General features: G+C 47.2%; 1 protein-coding gene across 14 annotated transcripts in view; it reads left to right on the top strand.

Moving 5' to 3' along the window:
* The window catches only part of LOC147367378 (tumor necrosis factor receptor superfamily member 10A-like), a 38,821-nt gene extending 18,484 nt beyond the window's left edge, over positions 1–20,337 (top strand). The window contains exons 1-10 of one of the 14 annotated variants that reach the window (XM_086416363.1): positions 5,145–5,556; positions 9,713–9,812; positions 10,438–10,551; positions 11,544–11,655; positions 12,481–12,554; positions 12,638–12,730; positions 13,172–13,272; positions 13,756–13,816; positions 15,013–15,079; positions 16,963–20,337. In XM_086416363.1, coding sequence (XP_086272489.1) covers positions 5,374–5,556; positions 9,713–9,812; positions 10,438–10,551; positions 11,544–11,655; positions 12,481–12,554; positions 12,638–12,730; positions 13,172–13,272; positions 13,756–13,816; positions 15,013–15,029 — 855 coding nt within the window. In that variant the 5' untranslated portion in view covers positions 5,145–5,373 and the 3' untranslated portion in view covers positions 15,030–15,079; positions 16,963–20,337. Of the gene's footprint in view, positions 1–5,144; positions 5,557–9,712; positions 9,813–10,437; positions 10,552–10,951; positions 11,203–11,543; positions 11,656–12,480; positions 12,731–13,171; positions 13,280–13,755; positions 13,817–14,884; positions 15,080–16,962 lie in introns of those variants that run through there. The other 13 variants (XM_086416365.1, XM_086416362.1, XM_086416370.1 and 10 more) reach the window with 13 other exon arrangements.
* Positions 20,338–20,632: the final 295 nt, after the last annotated feature.

Genomic DNA, 20,632 nt, shown 5'->3' with positions numbered 1-20,632 from the left:
GCTGCCCTTCTGCCCCTGCCCATTGGCCCCTCTGCCTCACCCTGAAGCCATGGCAGCCCTCCAGTGCCATCTCTCCTCTGCTCCACAGTCTGCTCCTGCTCAGTTATCCCCGCTTTCCTCCAAACCAGCACCAGATGTCCTGTGACAGCTCACAATAGGAAACTCCCATCGTCCAGCTCTGTACCTTTTTTCCTGACATTTCACTTTTTCCCCAATCTCCCCACCCCAACATGGACACAACATCTCCTGTGGGGCTCTCTAACAGTTAGGAAGATAACCGTGAGAAGATAAGTGCATTCCCAAGATGGCATGTATCTGTTGTTATGTTGGAGCCCTTCAACCATCCTTTCTCCCAAAAACCTCAATCACCAGCATCCTGAGAGCCAAGAACTTGTGAATATATTTGAAAATAGATTATATTAGATTCTTGATGATGTTCTTACTAGAACATGGGGCTTCCTAGAAGAAATAGAATATCTGGGTTAACCTAGAGGGGTATTTTTTCCTACACACACACACACACACACACATAAAAATACCCGTGCACTCTTTTGGTTCTTACCAACAGTTTGTTCATTTCGGTCTGGAGATTGGGGGAGCTATGATGTCAGGGTTGCTCACAACTGATTCCATGTACTTGTTCTGCCCCATGATGGAGAAAAGTCAGGCCCAGGACTGGAGTTGAGAAGTCAGAGGGTTTTATGTTGGGGCCGGGACAGGGGCAGGTCTGTACAGAGCTCTTCAGAATTCTGCAAGTGAATGAGGGCAGACCGTGGCAGAGTATTCACACCTTCAGAGGGAGCATGAGATCTTCAGAGGGGGAATATCATCACCGTAGGGAGGGAAGACCCCGTGGGAGGGAAGTGGTCCAGACAAAGCTCACCCCCATCCTGTATGCCCTGGTCTGTAGCGGAAAGCAGGGACCTGCATTTCCTGGCTTCCCTGGTGGCTTAGATGGTAAAGAATCTGCCTGCAATGCAGGAGACCTGGGTTCAATGCTTGCGTCAGGAAGATCCCCTGGAGGAGGGAAAGGCAACCCACTCCAGTATTCTTGATTGGGAAATCCCATAGACAGAGGAGCCTGGCAGGCTATAGTCCATAGGGTCGCAAAGAGTTTAGCAAGATTGCAACTAACACTAACTGTTATAGAAAATAAACATACCATTATGGCAACAATCAGATAATACATAAAGGTTCCTATGAGCAATCTCTCTCCAGCACTGTCCTGTTTGGCTCTTGACTGCAGCTAAGGACAGGGAGAAATCTGCCCATGAAAAGATGTCCCAAAAGGTGATGGGGTGACACATGACGTCACCCATACCATTCTCAGCTGCCCCAGGAGAAAGAGTAATGGCGGTTACAATGACTGCTCCCTCCAAAGCGGATTCATTCTGGTGTCTTCTTGTGTCCTTCCTCTAAAGGGGAGGATCCCACATGTGACTGGGCTTTTGAAAGCATAACTCCTTCACAAGAGAGGTCTGAGAGAAGCCTAGTGGTATTTGAATCTTGTTTAATGTTTTTTGATTGTAACTAAAGGGCAATAAGAAGTACCCTTTGCTGATCTAGAGGTGTCTTCCTTATCTGGAAGTTCTCTGCGTGGCATAATTCACAGGAAATCTGAAAACTTTTCCCCTAAGATCAGGAAAAAGACAAGGATGCCCCACTCACAACTTTTATCCACATAAGTACTACAAGTCCAAGCCAGAGGAATTAGGCAAGGAAAAGAGGCATCGAAATAGGAAACCAAGAAGTATAACTGTCACTGTTCTCAGATACATGATTTTATATATAGAAAACCCTCAAGACTCCATCAAAAACTCTTAGAATAAATGAATTCAATAAAGCTACAGGATACAAAATCGGCATGAAAAAAACCATTGTATTTCTTTATATTAATAATAAACCAGCAGAAAGAGAAATTAAGGAAATAATGTCATTTACAATTGCATCAAAAAGAATAAAATTTCTAGGAATAGATTTAACCATGGAGGTAAAAGATATGCATATTGAAAAGAAGACATTGAAGAAGACACATCTGTGACAACATGGATGGGCCTTGAGGGCATTATGCTAAGTGAAATAAACAGGACAGAGAAAGCAACTACAATATAATCTCTATTATATGTGAGATCTTAAAAAAAATCAAGCTCAGAGATACAGGGAACAAACTGATAGCTGCCAGAAGTAGGAGGCAGCAGGGTGGGGTGGGAGAAATGGGTGAAGAGGATGAAAAGGCAAAAAGAAAAGAAAAAAGGACTGGATGTAAACTGAGAGTTAACAGACTCAAGAGAGTGTATGACTGCAGGCTTTAGCACAGGGACTGAGGAGGGTTTTGCGGGGCTGGTTAAAATGTCTCTTGCTTCCTCTTGGTTCTCAGTGTCATGGTAGGTGATGAGGCTGGGGGTACACAGGACCTCCACCAGCCCAAGTCATCAGTTGCATCCAATCTGCCTTGGGTTCTGTCTGGCAGCTCCCCTCCCCAGGACCAGCGTAGACTCCCCGCTCCCCTAGTTGGACTGTTAACAAAAGACCTGCCTCAGGCCTCAGGGGTCAAGGGACAAAGTGTACCTTTTTTAAAATTGTTAAATTAAAAACAAAACAAAACACGGGGATTCCCGGGTGGTCCAGTGGTTAGGACTCTGTGCTTCCACTGCAGGGGCACAAGTTTGCTCCCTGGTCAGGGAACTAAGTTCCCACATGCCATAAGGCAGCCAAAAATAAAATGAAAACAAAACAAAACAAAACACCTTTCTCCGACTTCCCTGGTGGTCCAGGGGTTAAGAGTCTGCTTGGCAAAGCAGGGACAGGGATTCGATCCCTGCTCCGAGAAGATTCCATATGCTTCAGAGCAACTAAGCTCCTGCACCACAACTTCTGAAGCCTGGGCTCTAGAGCCTGTACTCCACAACAAGAGAAGCCAGGGCAATGAGAAGCCCGCCCACCAGGACCAGAGAGTAGCCCCTGCTCTCCGCAACTTGAGAACAGCCAGTGCGCAGCAATGAAGACCTGGCACAGCCAGAAATGAATTAATTAATTAAAAAATTTTTTCCAAACTAACAAAACCCCAAACTTTCCTCAAGTCACACAGGGATTTATTGACTCTGGATGATCAGAATTCAGAGCTCTTAGTGGACATGTTGGTATTCTGGTCCACAATTTAAAAAAAGAAAAAAAGAATCCAATACAGGGTCTGGCTGCGGGGCACTGCTGTGACAAACAACACATACGAAAGCTCTTCCCCACCCTGGGCCCCCACCAGGCTTCTGAGGGGGCAACTTCGAGAACACCTCCCAGGGCTGCCTGGCAGCCCAAGACAGAAACCCTTGTTTCCAGTCTGCAACATTCTGACAGGAAGCAGGCCTGTGGCGCTTCCTGTCCAGAAAGCAAAGGCAGAGAGGGATTTAACTCCTTTTGGAACCAGGCTCATCTGAGAGTAGATTATTCCTTTCAGTGGAAGAGGTTTTCATAATAAGGGTTCCTTTCTCTTTTTATGTTGCATGACTAAATCTGAAAGGTGCTGTAACAGACTTTGATGGAAACTTTTTAAAAAAAAACAAACAATTTGTACTTGCCTTGCTGTCATAAGCACTCATACCCTCGTAGGATAGAGGGCCCAGCACCAGTGAAGTATGGGGGACAGACTTGGGCTCAGGAACAGCAGAAGTATGGAGTCCGTGGGGAGAGCCCACACATATCAGAGACCCTCTGGGAGGTGAGAGGAAGAGTAGAAGAAGATACTGGGAACCCTGAGGAGTGAATGCTAGCTTTTTAGGTACCATCAAAGGCGGTATGGTACCTTTTTAAAAATAGATTTTATTTAAAAGCCAGTATTTATTGATTTGTCTGCCTTGGGTCTTTGTTTCAGCAGGGGGGATCTTCCTTCCATCCTGTGGGTTTCTTTCCTTGTAGTGCATGCACTCTCTAGTTGTGGAGGGCAGGACTCAGTAGCTGGGGGTGTGCCAGCTCAGTAGCTTGAGGCATGTGGGATCTTAGTTCCCCCTCTCAGGGATCAAACCTGAGATCCCTGCATTGAAAGGCAGATTATTAACCACTAAAGCACCAGGGAAATCCTGATTTGGTAACTTGTTGATCCTGGCAAACTAGGGAGATGGGACAGTCCAGGGTGACTTGGACCCTTCTCTGAGCCTGATGATAGGAAGTGCTGCATTGCCTCAATGTGAATGGTGACCCCAGTTTGTGAAATCAGAGACATTCAGAGTTGTGAACATAAAAAATAGGACTTGGTGGATGTATTCATCTGCAAATAAAGTGTTTCAACTACATAGTCACAGCCAGGCCACCTTCTTTCTCCTGGATGCCACTTATATTGGGGCGGGGAGTTATTCACCAGACTCCAAAATGTTCTGTTGGGTAGAACTTCAGGTTTATAAAATAAAAGTGAAAAAAGTAAACTTAGAAACCGGTGCTAATGATACTTCAGATCTTTGAAAAGTAGAGTTCACAACAGGAAAATATGGTGTGTATCGTTTGCCTTTGGGAGCTTCCCTGGTGACTCAGTGGTAAAGAATCCATTTGCCAACGCAGGAGACTTGAGTTCCATCTTTGGGTCGGGAAGATCCCCTGGAGAAGGGAATGGCAACCCACTCCAGTATTCTTACATGGGAAATCCCATAGACAGAGGAGCCTGGCGGGCCACAGTCCATGGGCTTGCAAAAGAGTTCGCCATGACTTAGCAACTAAACAACAATTCTTTGCCTTTAAATACATACTTATTTGTAATTCTATAGTAAAGTGATTATTAACACTATTTATATGATATAGGCCCAGGGCAAAAAGGTTCACCAGGTCTGTCTCATTTCCTAAGTACTTAAATCTCAGAAAGTGCAATGAGTCCTGCAACCTCCTCATTTTTCTAACAATTCAAGATTTCTTAGTTGACCCATCACTCCCCTACAGTACAGTACAGGGCACCTCTTGGATCTCCTTCTTGGCTGTCCATGTTCTCTGGCCTCCTTGGGGCCCTGGTCAATGAAGGGCGGGGCGGGGAGGAGCAGAAGCTGGGAGTGGGCAGAAGGCAGTAGTTAGAAGACAGGTGATTCATTCATTTTCTCAACCCGTGGGGCATTAGGACCTGCCTGGAACCAAGGCACAGACCTGCCTGGCGCTGAATGAAAAACCGTGTCACACGCGGTTCGCTGGTGGAAATTCCCCTTTTGGTAACGCCCGGGCTCCTCTCCTGAGCCACGCGTGTTTGGCTGGAAGTGGTAATGATTATATCAGCAAGCACTGGCTCATTCTCTACCGCGGGTGGCGCAATCCCAAGTAGAGGTAGGCTAAGCTAAACAGCTGAGCTCCGCTCTGCGCACCTCGCAGGGGTGATCGCGCGCCCCACAAAACACACTTTCATTTCTGATGGCTCTGGAGGCTGTCACCGCGCGGCAACCTGGACAGCGAACGCTCCCCGACCGCACCGGGCAGCAGGGACAGAGAGCAGCAGCCTCCTCGAGCTCCCGGGCAGGGTGCACCCAGGGCCCCAGGCCTCGACTCCGGGGCCCCTGGGCTCTCATCTTCACCGTCTTGGGTGTCTTGCTGTTGGTGAGTTCCCGCCGCGAGTCCTGGCTCCAAAAGGCGCTCTTGGTGGCCCGGAAAAGGCCCGGGCGCGCCTGGCTGGGCAAATCCCTGCAGGACCCGCCTGGGCAAGTCCAATTCGCGGCGTGTTGGTGGGGGGCCCGAGAGGAGTGCGGATCCCTGGCGTCTACTTGCTGCCTGGAAGATCTGGCTCCTTGGAGACCCTGACCTCTGGATTGGCCCCAGGCCCTGGGAGCATCAGATCTCATTTCTTTCCTTTCCTTTCCCTTTTCCCTCTGCATACCCTCCTCACTCTTTTCTCTCTCTTGCTATTTTGCACTGCATGTATCTTCTAAAACGTGTCCTTTGTAAATCACTAAGTGTAGGCTCCATCTTCCCCCCACCACTGCCTTAAGCACCCTTACATTTCCTTTTCTCTGAAAGGAGAACAACTTCAAAATTGCTTCCAGCTCCTTGCGCTTTATGAATAGAAACCACCAATCAACTCAGCTTGGGTCAGATTCTCACCACTTTCTTTCAGGGGGAGTTGGAGGCTCTGGATGTGTTTCAGCACTGCTGCTGCTGCTAAGTCGCTTCACTGATGTCCAACTCTGTGCGACCCCATAGACGGCAGCCCACCAGGCTTCCCCGTCCCTGAGTGTGCATTTTTAAGAAACTCACCATGGGGAAAAATGTGCACACTTGGCACCGCCTTCTTGCATTGTTTGAGGCTCTTTTCAAAGCTGCTTAGAGGGTCAAATAAAAAAAAAATTGAGGGTCTAACAAAGTTACAGGAATCGTGAAAATACACATCTTTCATTGACCAAATTAGTACCAAAAATCTGGAAAGAAATAGCATTTTGTATTCACAGGAAGTATAGAATTCGTTTTTAAAGTATCGGTTTGTAATAGGTAGGACTCATGTTGAACACACGTGATGAATGGGTCTGGGTGCCTGGCAAGTATCCAGTGTAGCCATGTGCATTGTCTGTTGGGTAACTCCTTAGAAGTGGAATTGCTGGGTCAGTGGGTTAGATGATTTTACGCTTTTGCCTAGATAATGACAAACTGTTCTCCCAAAGGAGACTGGACCATTTTAACTCACACCAGGAGTCCACAAGGGTGCCCTATTTCCCTGCACCCTTGCACACTGAGCTCAAACGGTAAAGGATCTGCCTGTGATGCAGGAGACCAGAGTTCGATCCCTGGGTTGGGAAGTTCCTGTGGAGAAGGGGATGGCAATCCACTCCAGTACTCTTGCCTGGAGAATTCCACGGACAGAAGCCTGGCAGGCTACAGTCCATGGGATCGCAAAGAGTCGGAGACGACTGAGCGACTAACGCAAGCACGCACTTGCACACTGAACTTTAACACTTTCCCACTCTAAGAAGTAAAGATGGGGCACCACAGTGTCATGGTTTTGATTCTTCCATTCCAGTAGAGTGTTTCAAGGATCCATGAGATTGCTGAGACTGGGAGTGGATAACCAGGAGACCCCCACGTTAGGACATAGGGGAGGGCACAAAAATTCAGACCAGAAAAGAACTAACACAAATCTTGACACAAATTCTTTCAGACAACAGGAGTTCTTCACTAGTTCTTCTAAGGCCAACATAACCCTAATACCTAAACCTAACGGAAACATTTGAAAAGAAGAAAAAATACTTTTAAATACCCTTCCTAAAAGCAGAGGCAAAATTCCTTTACAAAGCAAATAGTTAACTAAATTCTAGATCTTTAAAAACTATGGCAGAAACCATCACATAAAGTAACTATCCTCTAATTAAAAATGTAACACACACACACACACACACAAACCAGTGTAAAGGAGAAAAGCTATATGAACAGCTTAACAGATGCAGAAAAAGAATTTGAACTGACACTTAACCCCCTGTAATGAAAAGGGGAAAGTGTTAGTTGCTCAATCGTGTCCCAACAATCTGAAACCCCATGGACTGTAGCCTGCCAGGCTCCTCTGTCCATGGAATTCTCTAGGCAAGAATACTGGAGTGGATTGCCATTCCCTTCTCCAGGACATCTTCCTGACACAGGGATTGAACCTGGGTCTCCTACGTTGCAGGCAGAGTCTTTACTGTCAGAAAAAAGTCTCATTTTATCAGGGTAGAAGGGACCTTCCTCCATATGACGAAGGCCACTCCCTCTTGGAGTCACATTAGAGATTAGGATAACTGAGGAAGGGGCATGAGGGAATGTTTTGAAGCAAGCTAATTTCCATGATCTAGATAGAGGGTTTGGATTTCCCTTAAGATTGTGCACGGACGTCTTTCTTTGGAAATCTTAACATTAAAGTAAACTGTAAAGAAATACTGAGCTTGAGTTACTGACGTAATGCCGATGTATTAAGAGTTGCAGATATGAATTTCATCATAAAAATGAGACACTTAGGAGAATGGACAGAGGGGATGGATAGAGAAAGAAATATGTGATACACCTAGGTTACAGAACTTAGGTGGTGAGCATATAAGAGTTTAGTGAATGAATGTTACAACTTTGTTGGATGTTTGAAACTGTTCGTAGCAAAACATTGAGGGAGAGAGTCTGTGAGAGGAGAACCAGGGAAGAAAGGAAGGCATAGGATTGTGAGGGCAGAGAAAGGAGAGTCCACCAATTTGGGGTGACTCGGAGGAGGCCCGGACTGGGGAAGGGATGATTAGGGACACATATGAGCTTAGCTGTCCCCAAATACTTAACAGGTGGCATTTTATCTTGTTTAGATCCAGGCAGTAGAACTGGGCTCAACATAAGCTGTTTCCACTTTAACTTTGTTTTTCTTTCTTTTTTTTTCCTCTTCATGTCACTTTGTACTTTAAATCACTCCCAGATTAAAGTTACAAAACTATACAAAACCCTTTGTTTCCTGTATCATCTGAAACATAGCTGCTGACATGACAGATCCCATGACTGGACACTTGAATGTATATTTCCCACAAATGAGGACAGTCTCCCCCCAAATGACAATACAACCCTGAACGTCAGAACACTATCATCAACACATTAATCCTGGTGGAAGCCTCAGGCTCCAGTGATTTCAGACTGGCCCCATTGTGTCATTTTTAGCACAGTGCTAACTGCTGCTGCTAAGTCGCTTCAGTCGTGTCCGACTCTGTGCGACCCCATAGACGGCAGCCCACCAGACTCCCCCGTACCTAGGGTTCTCCAGGCAAGAACACTGGAGTGGGTTGCCATTTCCTTCTCCAATGCATGAAAGCGAAAAGTGAAAGTGAAGTTGCTCAGTCGTGTCTGACTGTTAGCGACCGCCTGGACTGCAGCCCACCAGGCTCCTCCATCCATGGGATTTTCCAGGCAGGAGTACTGGAGTGGGGTGCCATTGCCTTCTCCATTTTAGCACAGAGACTTGGCTAAAAACCCTGTATTGCTATTTCTTCTTTCTCCATGTGATTCTGGTATTTTGTGGAACACTGACAGCTTCCTTTTGGGGACCGCGTGTTGGATTAAAGCCACAAGTCCATTACTCAGTATGTGATTCTATATCCTGATTATGAAAAATTGTATGCATGACAGAACCCTCATTTGTGAAAATGTATGTGTATGTGTGCACGCACATGTGAGAAAGAAAGAGAGAACCTGAGCGTATTCACACATACGGTCAAATAGAAGAAGTCAAGACACAAAATAATGGATGTTTTCTCTAATCCAGGGGATCTCTATGGTTTCTGTATTCTCTTATAAAAAAAATTTTCCTTGCCCATACTTTCTGGGCTTCCCAGGTGGTACTAGTAGTAAAGAACCAGCCTGCCAACACAGGAGATGCAAGAGACTGAAGTTTGATCCCTGGGTCGGGAAGATCCCCTGGAGGAGGAAATGGCAGCTCACTCCAAAATTCCTGCTGGGAGAATCCCATGGACAGAGGAGCCTGACGGGCTACAGTCCATGGGGTTGCAAAGAGTTGGACGTATCTGAGCACATACTTTCTGGAATAAACATATTTTAAGAGGAAGGAATACAGGGGGAAAAACTTAAGTGTAAGTTACTTGCTGGCACAAAAGGCCAAAGAACAAACATGAATGAGAGTTTAGAGCTGGGAAGAAAGATCCCAGTTGTGTTTCATTTTGCATGTAGTGGTCAAGGAAATGTGGGGTGGGTCCTAGAAGGGGTGAGAGTGTGGAAGCCACTCATGCCTGTCCCTGCTTTGTCCCCATAGGTCAAAGCTGCTTCAGCCATGTCTGTAAGGAAGGATGAAATTCACCAGCAGTCATCAGCCCCACTGGAACGGAGCCCCCAGCAGAAGTTATGTCCACCAGGTAGATTCTAGGACTGGTCTCCAACCCTTGTCTTCATGTCTGTGTGTTTATTTCTGGCTGTGCCTGAGGCTGTGTTGCTGCATGGGTTCTCTCTAGTTGTGGAGAGGGGGGCCAGCTCTCCAGTTGCGGTACTTGAGCTTCTCCCTGGGGGGCTTCTCCTGTTGCAGAGCACAGGCTCTCGGGTGCACGGGCTGCAGTAGTTGCAGCCTGTGTGCTCAGTAGTTGTGGCTCCCGAGCTGTGGAGGACAGGCTCAGTATTTGTGACACGTGGGCTTAGGTGCTCTGCAGCCTGTGGGATCTTCCCAGACCAGGGATCCAACCCATGTATTCTGCATAGGCAGGCAGATTCTTTACCACTGAGCCACCAGGGAAGCCCCTGACCTTTCTTTTTACTGTTTAATGTGCCAGCTATGAATGTGACTTGGATACGTGGCTTGTAATATATTTCTGTTGGCAGTACTGGTCTAGGGTATGTGTTAGATGAAGAATCAAAAGATGAAAGCCCGGTTGAGAAGAGTTCCCCTTGTGGATTCCACAGATGGCCAAAAGAGGCCTCCCCAGCCACACTGCCAGCCTCAGGGTATCCTGCGGGGATTTACTCACCAGCTTTTCCCTTCCTTCCCAGGATTCTATATGGAAGAAGCCATTAGAGGTTGTGCCCCATGCACCGATGGGATAGACTACACCAATCATTCAAACACCCTCCCTTCTTGCTTACTTTGCACGACTTGCAAATCAGGTACAGAACCTGTGGTCCCCCACGCCTGCAGTTAGAGTGCTGGGTGATGAGATGGGATTAAATGGGACGAGGAGTCAGAGATCTGATTTCCAGCCCAGCTAGGTTTTCATCTTGTCTTAGGTCAGTAAAATAATGAAAACAGAAGTTATTTGCATAACGCATGCCAACTGGTATGGAAGTCTTTCAGAACACAGCTGGAAAGAGGAGAATAACGTGTCCCTTGATGGAGGGAGCTGGATGGTAACAGTGCAGAAGGCCTGGGGGAGTGGGGCAGGGCTGGGTTTGAGCTGTGTCATGTGTCTGATCCTGGGCCAGGCTCCTGCGGGCGCCATGCCCTCTGCTCTGGGGTCTCAGCCTCTCTCAGCCTTCATGACCTGAGGTCCCTCTGCCTCTCCGGCAGGGCATCACCCATTGAGACATCATCCAAGGGTTCCTCTCCATCCACAGCGTCTCAGATTACACCTCACCCCAGCCCACTTCTTTCTGGGCTCTCTCATTTCTCTTCCCAACCCTGATGCAATCCGTAATGATGCACAGTCCCTTTTATGCCTCTATTGGTGACGCCTGAACAGTGGCTGTTCTATGGATGGTCTATGTGTGTTGCCACAGAAAATGACCACAAAATTACTTAAAAAAAGATTAATTCATTTATTTTTGGCTGTTCTGTGTCTTTGTTGTGGAACAAGGGCTTTCTCTAGTTGTGGTGAGGGGGGCTACTCCTTGTTGCTTTTCATCGTGGTGCACAGGCCCTAGAGCACAGGATCAGTAGTTGTGGCACACGGGCTTAGCTGCCCCACAACATATGGGATCTTCCCAGACCAGGGATGGAACCTGCGTCCCCTGCTTTGACAGGCGGATTCTTAACCACTGGACCACCCAGCAAGCCCTCCGAATTACTTCTTGAACTGAGTGGATGGAGATCTGGGTTGTGAAGAAGGGTTGAGAGACATATGAGGGAAACACACTCTCAAAACCTTATCTTTGGTCTCTAGGAGAAGAAGAAAAAAATCGCTGCACCCCAACCAAGGACACTGAGTGTCAGTGCAAACCTGGCACTTTCCGTGGAGAAGATGCACCTGAATTCTGTCAAAAATGCAGCACCGGGTGAGACACAGGAGCCTAGGGGGGCTTCCAACCCACAGGAGACCCCAGTTTCCTTGTACCCACTTCTGTCTCCTGCTTCCATGAAGCCCCTCCCACCTCCCAGAGCTCGTTGTGCTTGTGGGGTCTCCTGAGCCTGCAGCAGTGCTCCCTACCACCACTGTTTGTCCTGCACGGCTTTCCCAGTGGCCCCTTCCCACGTCTCCTCGGGAGGGGCCTAGAAAGACCGAAGTGCTGACAGCAGACAGAAGTCATGAGGAGGCCATGTGTGTGCTCCTTCAAGGTTCCTATAAAACCGGAGCCAACTTGACAGGCCTCACACCCAGCCCCTTGTTCCCCAGTAGCACCTGAATCTTTCCTCTTCGGGGACTCGGGGGCCAATAGTAATTCACTATCCTCTGACGCTCCAGTATTGGCTGAGATTGGTAGTAAGAGTCAACAGGTGGATGAGAGGGCCTCATATTAACTTTGACTGGAGGATGAGTCAAACTTGTGCCCACACCCTTCTGACCCTTGACCTGGACGAGGCCCCCCCTTGCCCCTCACAGAGCTTCCCGTGCAGCCCAGGGAGGCCAGGAGGGCCTTTCAGAGGAAGCCCAGCTCCTGAAGGACAGCTCTGAACACTCAGTAGGAGCCTGGGGGCCGCAGTACACAATCCTGGATCCTTCTCCCGCCCAGGGAGGGGGAGTAAGGGGACCCTCCCCTGCAGACAGCAAGAGCCTGTCTCCCCTCCACTGTCTTGTCAGGGGACCCAGGACGGGAAGCTGCCCCCTCTTTCTCCTCATCCAGCCAGCTGTCCCTGATGGGTCCTCCTGTGTCTGTACCCAGGTGCCCTGATGGGAAGATCATGGTTATGGACTGTACCCCCTGGAGCAACATCAATTGTGTGGACCAAGAATCAGGTACCCCGGCCCATGGGGAAGCTCCAGTTCCTGGAGAGCAACCATGAGCCAGAGACTACCCATTACTCCCTCTCCCTCCTCAGGCCCTCCTTCAAGGCTGATGATTGCAATAATTGTAATTGGACTTGTAATCACCGCTGTCCCAATCGGATGTATGGTATGGTGCTGCTTGAAAGGTGAGGTTCTAGAAGAGAAGGAGGAGGTGCTGGCTCCCTCCTCCATCTCCCCAATCCTCCTATTCCTCCTGGCTTGTCTCTGATCTTGTTCCCCAAGAAACCCCTCCTCCTCCCACCTCACCTGGTCCTATAAAACTGATCACATCGGGCCCCCAACTCAGCTGACGGTCCCCTCTTCCCCCTGGCCGAGTCTGGTGGGAGGAGGCAGAAGAGGGTGGTTCAGTAGCACTGCACAGAAATTTTACATGGGTTTCATTTTACTTCATTTTCTTCCCTCTCTTCTCCCTGAGGGTTCTCCAGATTCAGAATGTCCCGCTTGCAGTCACAGGCCCAGGGCTCTTTGTTCAGTGTCTGAGCCCCCAACCTGCACCCTGTCCCTAGGAAGGGAGGTGCAGCAAGAGTGCCCTCGCCACCACTCAGTGGATTTCTCTTCTCTTCTAGGTCCCTTTAATGAGTGCTGGCACAAGGTGATCGGTTTCTCCAGCATCTGGCGGCCTCAGACCCTCAGTAACTGCATCACAACAAAGCCCAGGGTGGACATGGTCTCTGGTTTGTCCTATGCTGTTGTCCCTGACCCTCTGAACTGGCCTGGGGGCTCTAGGCTGAATGTAGGAGGGAGACTGGCCTGCTGAGAGCTGTCCTAAGGCTAGTTGGCAGCGCTGGCCCTGTCCTTACTGTTTGAAACACCCTCACTCTGTAGCCCTGGGGCGTGGGGGGTGTCAGGCAGGGGTGCTCAGTTCCCCTTAGCATCACACCAGAGTCTGGGTGCCATCATCAGAGCCTAGATGTGCTGAGTCTATGCCCACTTGGGGGGCACAGCAGAGGTGTAGGTGGGAAGGGAGAACCCACTGTCTCCCCCTAGAAGCTTAGGGGTTTGTGGGTTTGTGACTCCTGGGTCAGTGCCTTGCTTTTTCGAGGCCCTTTTCTGGCACTTATGTCCCCCAGGAAGGTCTGGGGCTCTGGACCATGCACACAACAACAGGCTGACCAATGGAGATTGACTTTCCATTCTGGTCCCTTGGCAGGAAAAGAAGCTGACAGAAGACAATGCCCAGTCCCGAGATGCAGCAAGCAGACTGCCTGTTGGTGAGTGTGGGGCTCTGGCCCTTCTGCTTGCTTGGGACTGTGGTAGAGACAGGGAGAGGCAATGGGTCAGGTCTCCTCTTCTCTGGGGAGGTGGTGATGGAGGGAGAGCGGGGCATGGAGGGAAGGGAGCCCACCCCCTGCTCTGGAGAGAGACCAGGGCATGGAGGGGAAGGGAGCCCACCCCCTGCTCTGGTCCACTGGCAGCTCTGATGCTACTTCTCATCTGTCTTGTCACCACATCCCTGTCTAGAACAGGGCAGGCGAAGGGTAATCACTCCTCCCATGACTGACCGAGTGATGGAGTCAGAGCTACATAATATTTTTCTGTGTGACTGTTACATACTTTTAAGCCGTTCCTCATCATAGTGGGAATTTCACATTTATTTCAAAAGTATTGTTGAATCTACTTGAAGTAAAATTTCTTTGTCAACATACTGAAGTATTTTCACTATGTATATATGTGTGTGTATATATATATATATATATGAGGAGGGCATGGCAACCCACCCCAGTATTCTTGCCTGGAGAATCCCCATGGACAGAGGAGCCCAGCAGGCTACAGTCCATGGGGTCGCAAAGAGTCAGACATGACTGAGTGACTAAACATATGTATATAATATATGTATACATACACAGATACACACACACACATACACATACAGAGACGTTTACAGTTTGGGGTCGTATCATTTCAATAGTTTTGAGGTTTTTGAGTATTACCTTAATTTATAAATTAATCTAGGAGGAATTGAGATCTTTTAGCTATTCTATATTTTTCTTATGAAAAGAGTTAGCATTTTAAGTTAAGAGTTTTATAATACCTCAACTCCATGTGTGTTTTTCTTCAGTAAATTGCTCGTTTCTTGTTGAGGCTGTATCTTTGTATTACAATGTTCTATAACCTGATGAGTTTATCCAACTCATAATTCATTATAGAATTTATTGTCATAATTTTTAACATTCATCCATCCACACATTCACATTTAAGTATTATTGTTGAACCATTAGAGGTTTATAAGAACACAATTGTATATAAAATAATGACTCTTCTGTCTGCTCCCCTCAAAGGTCCTGCATTGGTTTTGATTTGCTTATGGCTGCATCTGCCAGAATTTCAGAACAAGGTTTACTAGGCTCAGTTCTGTAACCTAGGACCCCCGGTTAAGACCAAGGCTGCTCTCCATTGTGTTTTACAGAAACCAGCAGCCCCTGAAGGATCTCAGAGGAGAAGATGGCTGCTGGTTCCAACAGACGCCACTGAAAGTGAGTGTTTTTTTCCTGGGCAGGGGATCAGGAGTGGAGGGAGGAGGGACTGTGTCCTAATTTCTGTCTCCATAGCGGTTAGGGCAACTCAGAGAGGGGATGGCTTGTCCATGAACCATCGGGACTCTAATTCCCTCCCTGCCCCCTCCTCTTTTTCCCACCCTGCACCCCTCTGTCCTCTAACAGTGGCCCCTAACACCTCCCTGTCCTTCCCTCCTCCACCATCCTCTCTCCTCCCTGGTTGCTCAGGGCCAGGTTGACCCACTCTGAGACATCCAAGAGGTTGTGCTGTCCAGCAGGGCACCCCCTGGCCCAGGGAGGCTGTGGAGCACCTGTCCATGCATGCTAAGTCTCTTTAATCATGTCTGACTCCTTGCAACCCCATGGACTGTAGCCTGTGAGGCTCCTTAGTCCATGGGATTCTCCAGGCGAGAATACCGGAGTGGGTTACCATGCCCTCCTCCAGGGATCATTCCAACCCAGGGATCGAACCCACATCTTACATCTCCTGCATTAGCAAGCAGGTTCTTTACCACTGGCGCCACCTGGGAGCCCTGTGGAGCGCCTGAACTGTGGCTAAATCTGATGAGCTGTAGTATATAACTCGATACTGTAGTTCAAGGAGTTGGTAGAAAAAATGACTATAATTTGTCTCGTTAACAGTTTTTTTTTTTTTTTGTATATTGATTACATGTTGAGGGGCTTCCCTGGTGGCTCAGATGGTAAAGAATTCGCCTGTAATGCAAGAGAACAGGGTTCAGTCTCTGGGTCAGGAAGATCCCCTGGAGAAGGGAATGGCAACCCACTCCAGTATTCCTACCTGGAGAATCTCATGGACAGAGGAGCCTGACAGGCTACAGTCCATGAAGTCACAAAGAGTCAGACACACAACTGAGCAGCTAACACTACATATTGCAGTGAAAAAATTCTTAACTTACTTTTAATTGGAGGATAATTGCTTCACAATGTTGTGCTTATTTCTGCTGTACAGCAACATGAACCAGCCATAGGTGCACATATATCCCCTCCCTCTTGAGCCTCCTTCCAACGCCCCCATCCCACCTCCCTTAGGTTATCACAGAGCACCGGATCGAGCTCTCTGTGTTATCAAGCCACTTCCCATTAGCTATCTATATTACATATTGAAAGGAAATTTTTTAGAATACTTTGAGTTAGTACCATATTTTATGAAAACTAGTATTGTTATTTTTCATGTTTTCAGTGTAACTGTTAGAGAATATAAACTTGTGTTGGGTGCCCTCCTTATGTACTGTGGATGGTGGTGTGCACAGCATTTCACACACACAGCGTTGAATCTGCAGCACAGTCCATGAGGCGGGTGGTGTTTGCTCCATTTTAAGGTTAAATTCTTGCTCGGAGTCTGTCCCCATCCAGCTCTACCGCAGTGTCATGCAGTGAGGCCGAGCGGGGTGTGAGGCCGGAGACCTTCCTCCCTCCAGGCCTTTGCTTTGTCCCCAGTGCAGAGGTGGCAGCCAGGAGGCCTCACCCTCCTGAGAAAGGCAGGTGCCCTCCTCTGAGGTCTGTTGCCCCTCGCTGTCCCACCCTCTGTCTCATATCACAGATGCCTTCTCCCTCTGTGACAGCAGTCTCCTCTTCCAGATGGGCCCGCATCCCCTGCTTGGGGCAGGACTCTCTGCTGACCTGGACTGCCCCCAACTGCTCTGGGTGCTGGCGAAGTCCAATGCCCAGTGCCTGTGTGGCTTGTTTGCTGCTGGGAAGCAGGTCAGGGGCGCAGAGCAGCAGGATTACCAGCAGGGGGAGCTCCTCAGGTTCCCATCCTGAAGTCTAGGCCTGAATTGAGGGTCCTTTGCCTTTGTGAAAGCCCATTCCAACTCTGTCTCTGTGACTTTCCCCCAACCTAGGCCTGAAGCTATTCTTCAGTGAGTTTGCAGCTATCTTTTCCTTGTGACTTCTGTGATTCGCTCCTGAGGCAGTTGGGCCTCACATGAAATGAGATCCTTGTGACCAGAGAATAGGCCTGGGTCTCTCCACATGCCTTGTGTGATGCTGCCAGTCACCAAGAAGGGACAGGGGACCTCAGTCAACACCCCGATGGATGCCTTGGAAATGCTGGGGCAAAGGTTGACAAATGAGACAATTCAAGAGTGCCTGCGGAACTCAGGAAAGTATTAACATGTTTATGAAGAAAGTGAGACAGGCTCTGCTGTGCCCTGACCGTTTGAGGACCTCAGTCTTTCAGTTCAGGACACACTGCTAATAGACTTCTAGTTTTTATTTGTATTTGTTTGAAATTTGTCATTCATGTTAGTATGTATGCATTTAATGATGTAACTTATAATGAAGGTGTTAGTCACTGAGTCATGTCCAACTCTTTGCGACCCTATGGACTGTCCCCACCAGGCTCTTCTGTCCATGGGGTTTCTCCAGGCAAGAGTACTGGAGTGGGTTGCCGTTTCCTTCTCCAGGGGATCTTCCCTACCCAGGGATGGAACCTAGGTCTCTTGCACTGCAGGCAGACTCCTTACCAACTGAGCCACCAGGGAGGCCCCGTAACTTGTAATATACATCATTAAAGTGCAAACATCTTATATGTCTTGGTACTTTTATGTTTGTGCATATATATGTATGTGTAGAAAAACATTTTGCAAATATAATTTCTAGGTTTATGTGGGCTACCTGGTTGAGTACTGGCAATCTAAATAAACTAGAAATACAAAAGGAGGGCATTCCCTGGCTGTTCAGTGGTTAGGACTCTGCCCTGAGAGCCCTGAGTTCAATCCCTGGTCAGAAAGTAAGATCCCACGAGCCATGAGGCAAAAACAAACAAACAAAAACCTACAAAACAAGAACAGCAATAAAGGAGAGCAAGCCCACTGCTGGGGGAATTTGACCACTTTGGGATTGCCTGGCGACTTCTTCAGGGTCCAGGCTTTAAACATGTCAACTTTATAGTTGGGTGAATATTTGTATTTTTCATAGAGAGATGTTAACAAGTGAGCAGAGAGGGAGCAGAATTGGCACCCCCGTGTTGTGTCTGGTGACCGTGAACTGGGCTGTCATTCCCCGGGCTTCCTCCTGCTCATCTGGGAGGTTAGGGTGGGACGTGGGTTAGATATGAGTGTCAGATAGTTTCTGTGTCACGTCTGCTCTTATCAGTGACCTTCATTCCATCTGGGCTCAAGGAAGAGAGGACAAGGATCTGCCATAGTTTCTGGGAGGAAGAATGGATGGGCTCCTTGGTTATGTTCAGTGTTGGCTTGCTCCGCACTAGATGGGCCCCCCTTGATACTGGTGCTCTGAGCCCAGAATTGCCTTTTTGTGTTTGAATTGGCTGATTAAGGATCTCAACCCCTCTGTAAGCTTTGACCTTCTGCAGAAAAGACACAGAAATGATGATTCTTAAATACTGTGAGAACTGACCTAAAATGCCTGCTATATTAGGGTTTTGTATTTTATTTATTTATTTATTTTTTTTTACCTTCTGCCAAACCCTTCTCCATAGTATTCCAATCACTGCAGGATAATTTAATAGCAGAAGCAATTCTCAGGGAGGTTTTTGGTCTAGTCCATCTCAAGGCTTGTATGTTGTCTTCCCAAGGTTGATGTGACTGGTGTGGTCAAAACTGGAATTGCCTAAAATGTAGGTACAAATGGATACAGTGTGTGGAGTTCTCTTGTGTTTTGAGAAGGGCCGACCCCCGTGGTCTTGGTGGTACATCCCTCTGGCCCTGATGTCCCTCCCTCTCCTGGAAGTCAGGTGTTTCCTGTCTTTGCTGTTCCTTCTGTGCAGGACACTCTGCCTTCATCCCCAGGAGGAGATAGAAATGAATTCCTGGGACTTCCCTGGCGGTTCAGTGGTTAAGACTCTGCACTCCCAATGCAAGGAGCCCGGGTTCAGTCTCTGGTTGGGAACTGAGATCCCACACACCACAACTAAGCATGTGCTCCGCAACTGAGCCCATGTGCTGTAGAGCCTGCACATCACAGTAGAGGAGCCTGTGTGCTGCAGTGAAGTCTGCACAGCTAAAATAAATAAATAAGATACAATAAAATTTGAAACTGTCACCTATATGTTACAAAAAGCATGTGCATTTGTAAAACAGTTTAAAAAAGTAAATAGTCAAGTGTCAGGTCACTTGTCCCTTTCTCAGAAGACTTCCTTGAGTGCCCATTAGAGTATCAGCCTTGTCAGTATTTGTCATGTATATTCATTTGTACACATTTATTGTGTGTTTTACTAATGAGAACCTTCAAGAAAAGTGAAACTTGACTCCTTTGTTGCTTTCCGGTGGGTGCTTAGTCGCTCAGTCGTGTCCGACTCTTTGCGACCCTGTGAACTAAGCCTGCCAGACTCCCCTGTCCATGGGATTCTCCAGGCAAGAATACTGGAGTGAGTTGCCATTTCCTACTCCAGGGGATCTTCCCGATCCAGGGATCGAACCCGCGTGTCCTGTGTCTCCTGCACTGCATGCGAGTTCTTTGCCTGCTGAGCCATCCGGGAAGCATTACTGCTGTATGCCAATGCAAATGTTACAATTTAAAGTGTTACTTGAAGACTGGATGCCTGTTCAGGTTTCTCCTCAGTACTGAATTTGTGACCAAATTAAATATGCAATTTCCACATGTACACCCGTGGTGGATTCATGTTGATGTATGGCAAAACCAATACAGTATTGTAAAGTAATTAGCCTCTAGTTAAAATAAATAAATTTAAATTAAAAAAATTTTTAAAAAGCAACCGTAATACTATATATATCTCATCTAAAAATTGGATAATAAAAATTCATTAAATATACAAAAATAATAAAAATAATAAATATGCAATATCATATACAAATTTTATAATTTTAGTAAACGTGCAATTTTATGATTTTGAATAAAATTGAATATTCAGTGTTATATACAAATTTTGCAATTTTCTATAAACCTGCAATTTAAAGAATTTGTGGCCGAATTAAAAATGCAATGTTATATACAAATTTTATAATTTTATATAAATAAGCAATTGGATGAATTTGTGACCAAATTACATGGCAGTTACATAAAAATTTTGCAATTTTATATAAATATGCAATTTTATGACTTTGTGACCAAATTAAATATGTGATGTTATATACAAATATTATAATTTTATATATAGTTTTATACAATTTGACAAATGTGGAATGTTATAAAAAGTATAAGAACTATCAAAATGTTAGAAATTATATAGTTTTCCATAAATATACAATTGTATGAATTTGTGATCAAATTAAATATGTAATTGTATATAAAAAGAGGCATGTGTGTGTTTTTCCCCCATCCTCTGGTTCTCTGGAGCAGTTCTGAGTGAAGGGTACAGGGGTGTGTTCTTGCTGTGTGACCCACTCCTTCCTTCTCCCCTTTATGCCTCAGGCTCATCTTGCATGGGTGTGTCTCCTGCTCTGACTCAAGATTTCCAGATGCCAGATTCCTGGGGGACTGGAATTCAGCCCCTCCTCTGTCCACCTCCTCCCCACTCTTCCCCTGGGAGAGAGGCCCCAGCCTGGCCAGGCTCCTGCACAGCCTCCCCTCTGTGGTGTCTCTGAGTCC

The sequence above is a fragment of the Bos grunniens genome, chromosome 8 (assembly GCF_055505025.1).
Source record: "Bos grunniens cultivar Pamir isolate PY7600 chromosome 8, Bosgru_T2T1.0, whole genome shotgun sequence".
NCBI classification, from domain to species: domain Eukaryota; kingdom Metazoa; phylum Chordata; class Mammalia; order Artiodactyla; family Bovidae; genus Bos; species Bos grunniens.
The sequence above is the reverse complement of the archived record's forward strand: the minus strand, read 5'-3'. Positions and strand labels throughout refer to the sequence as shown.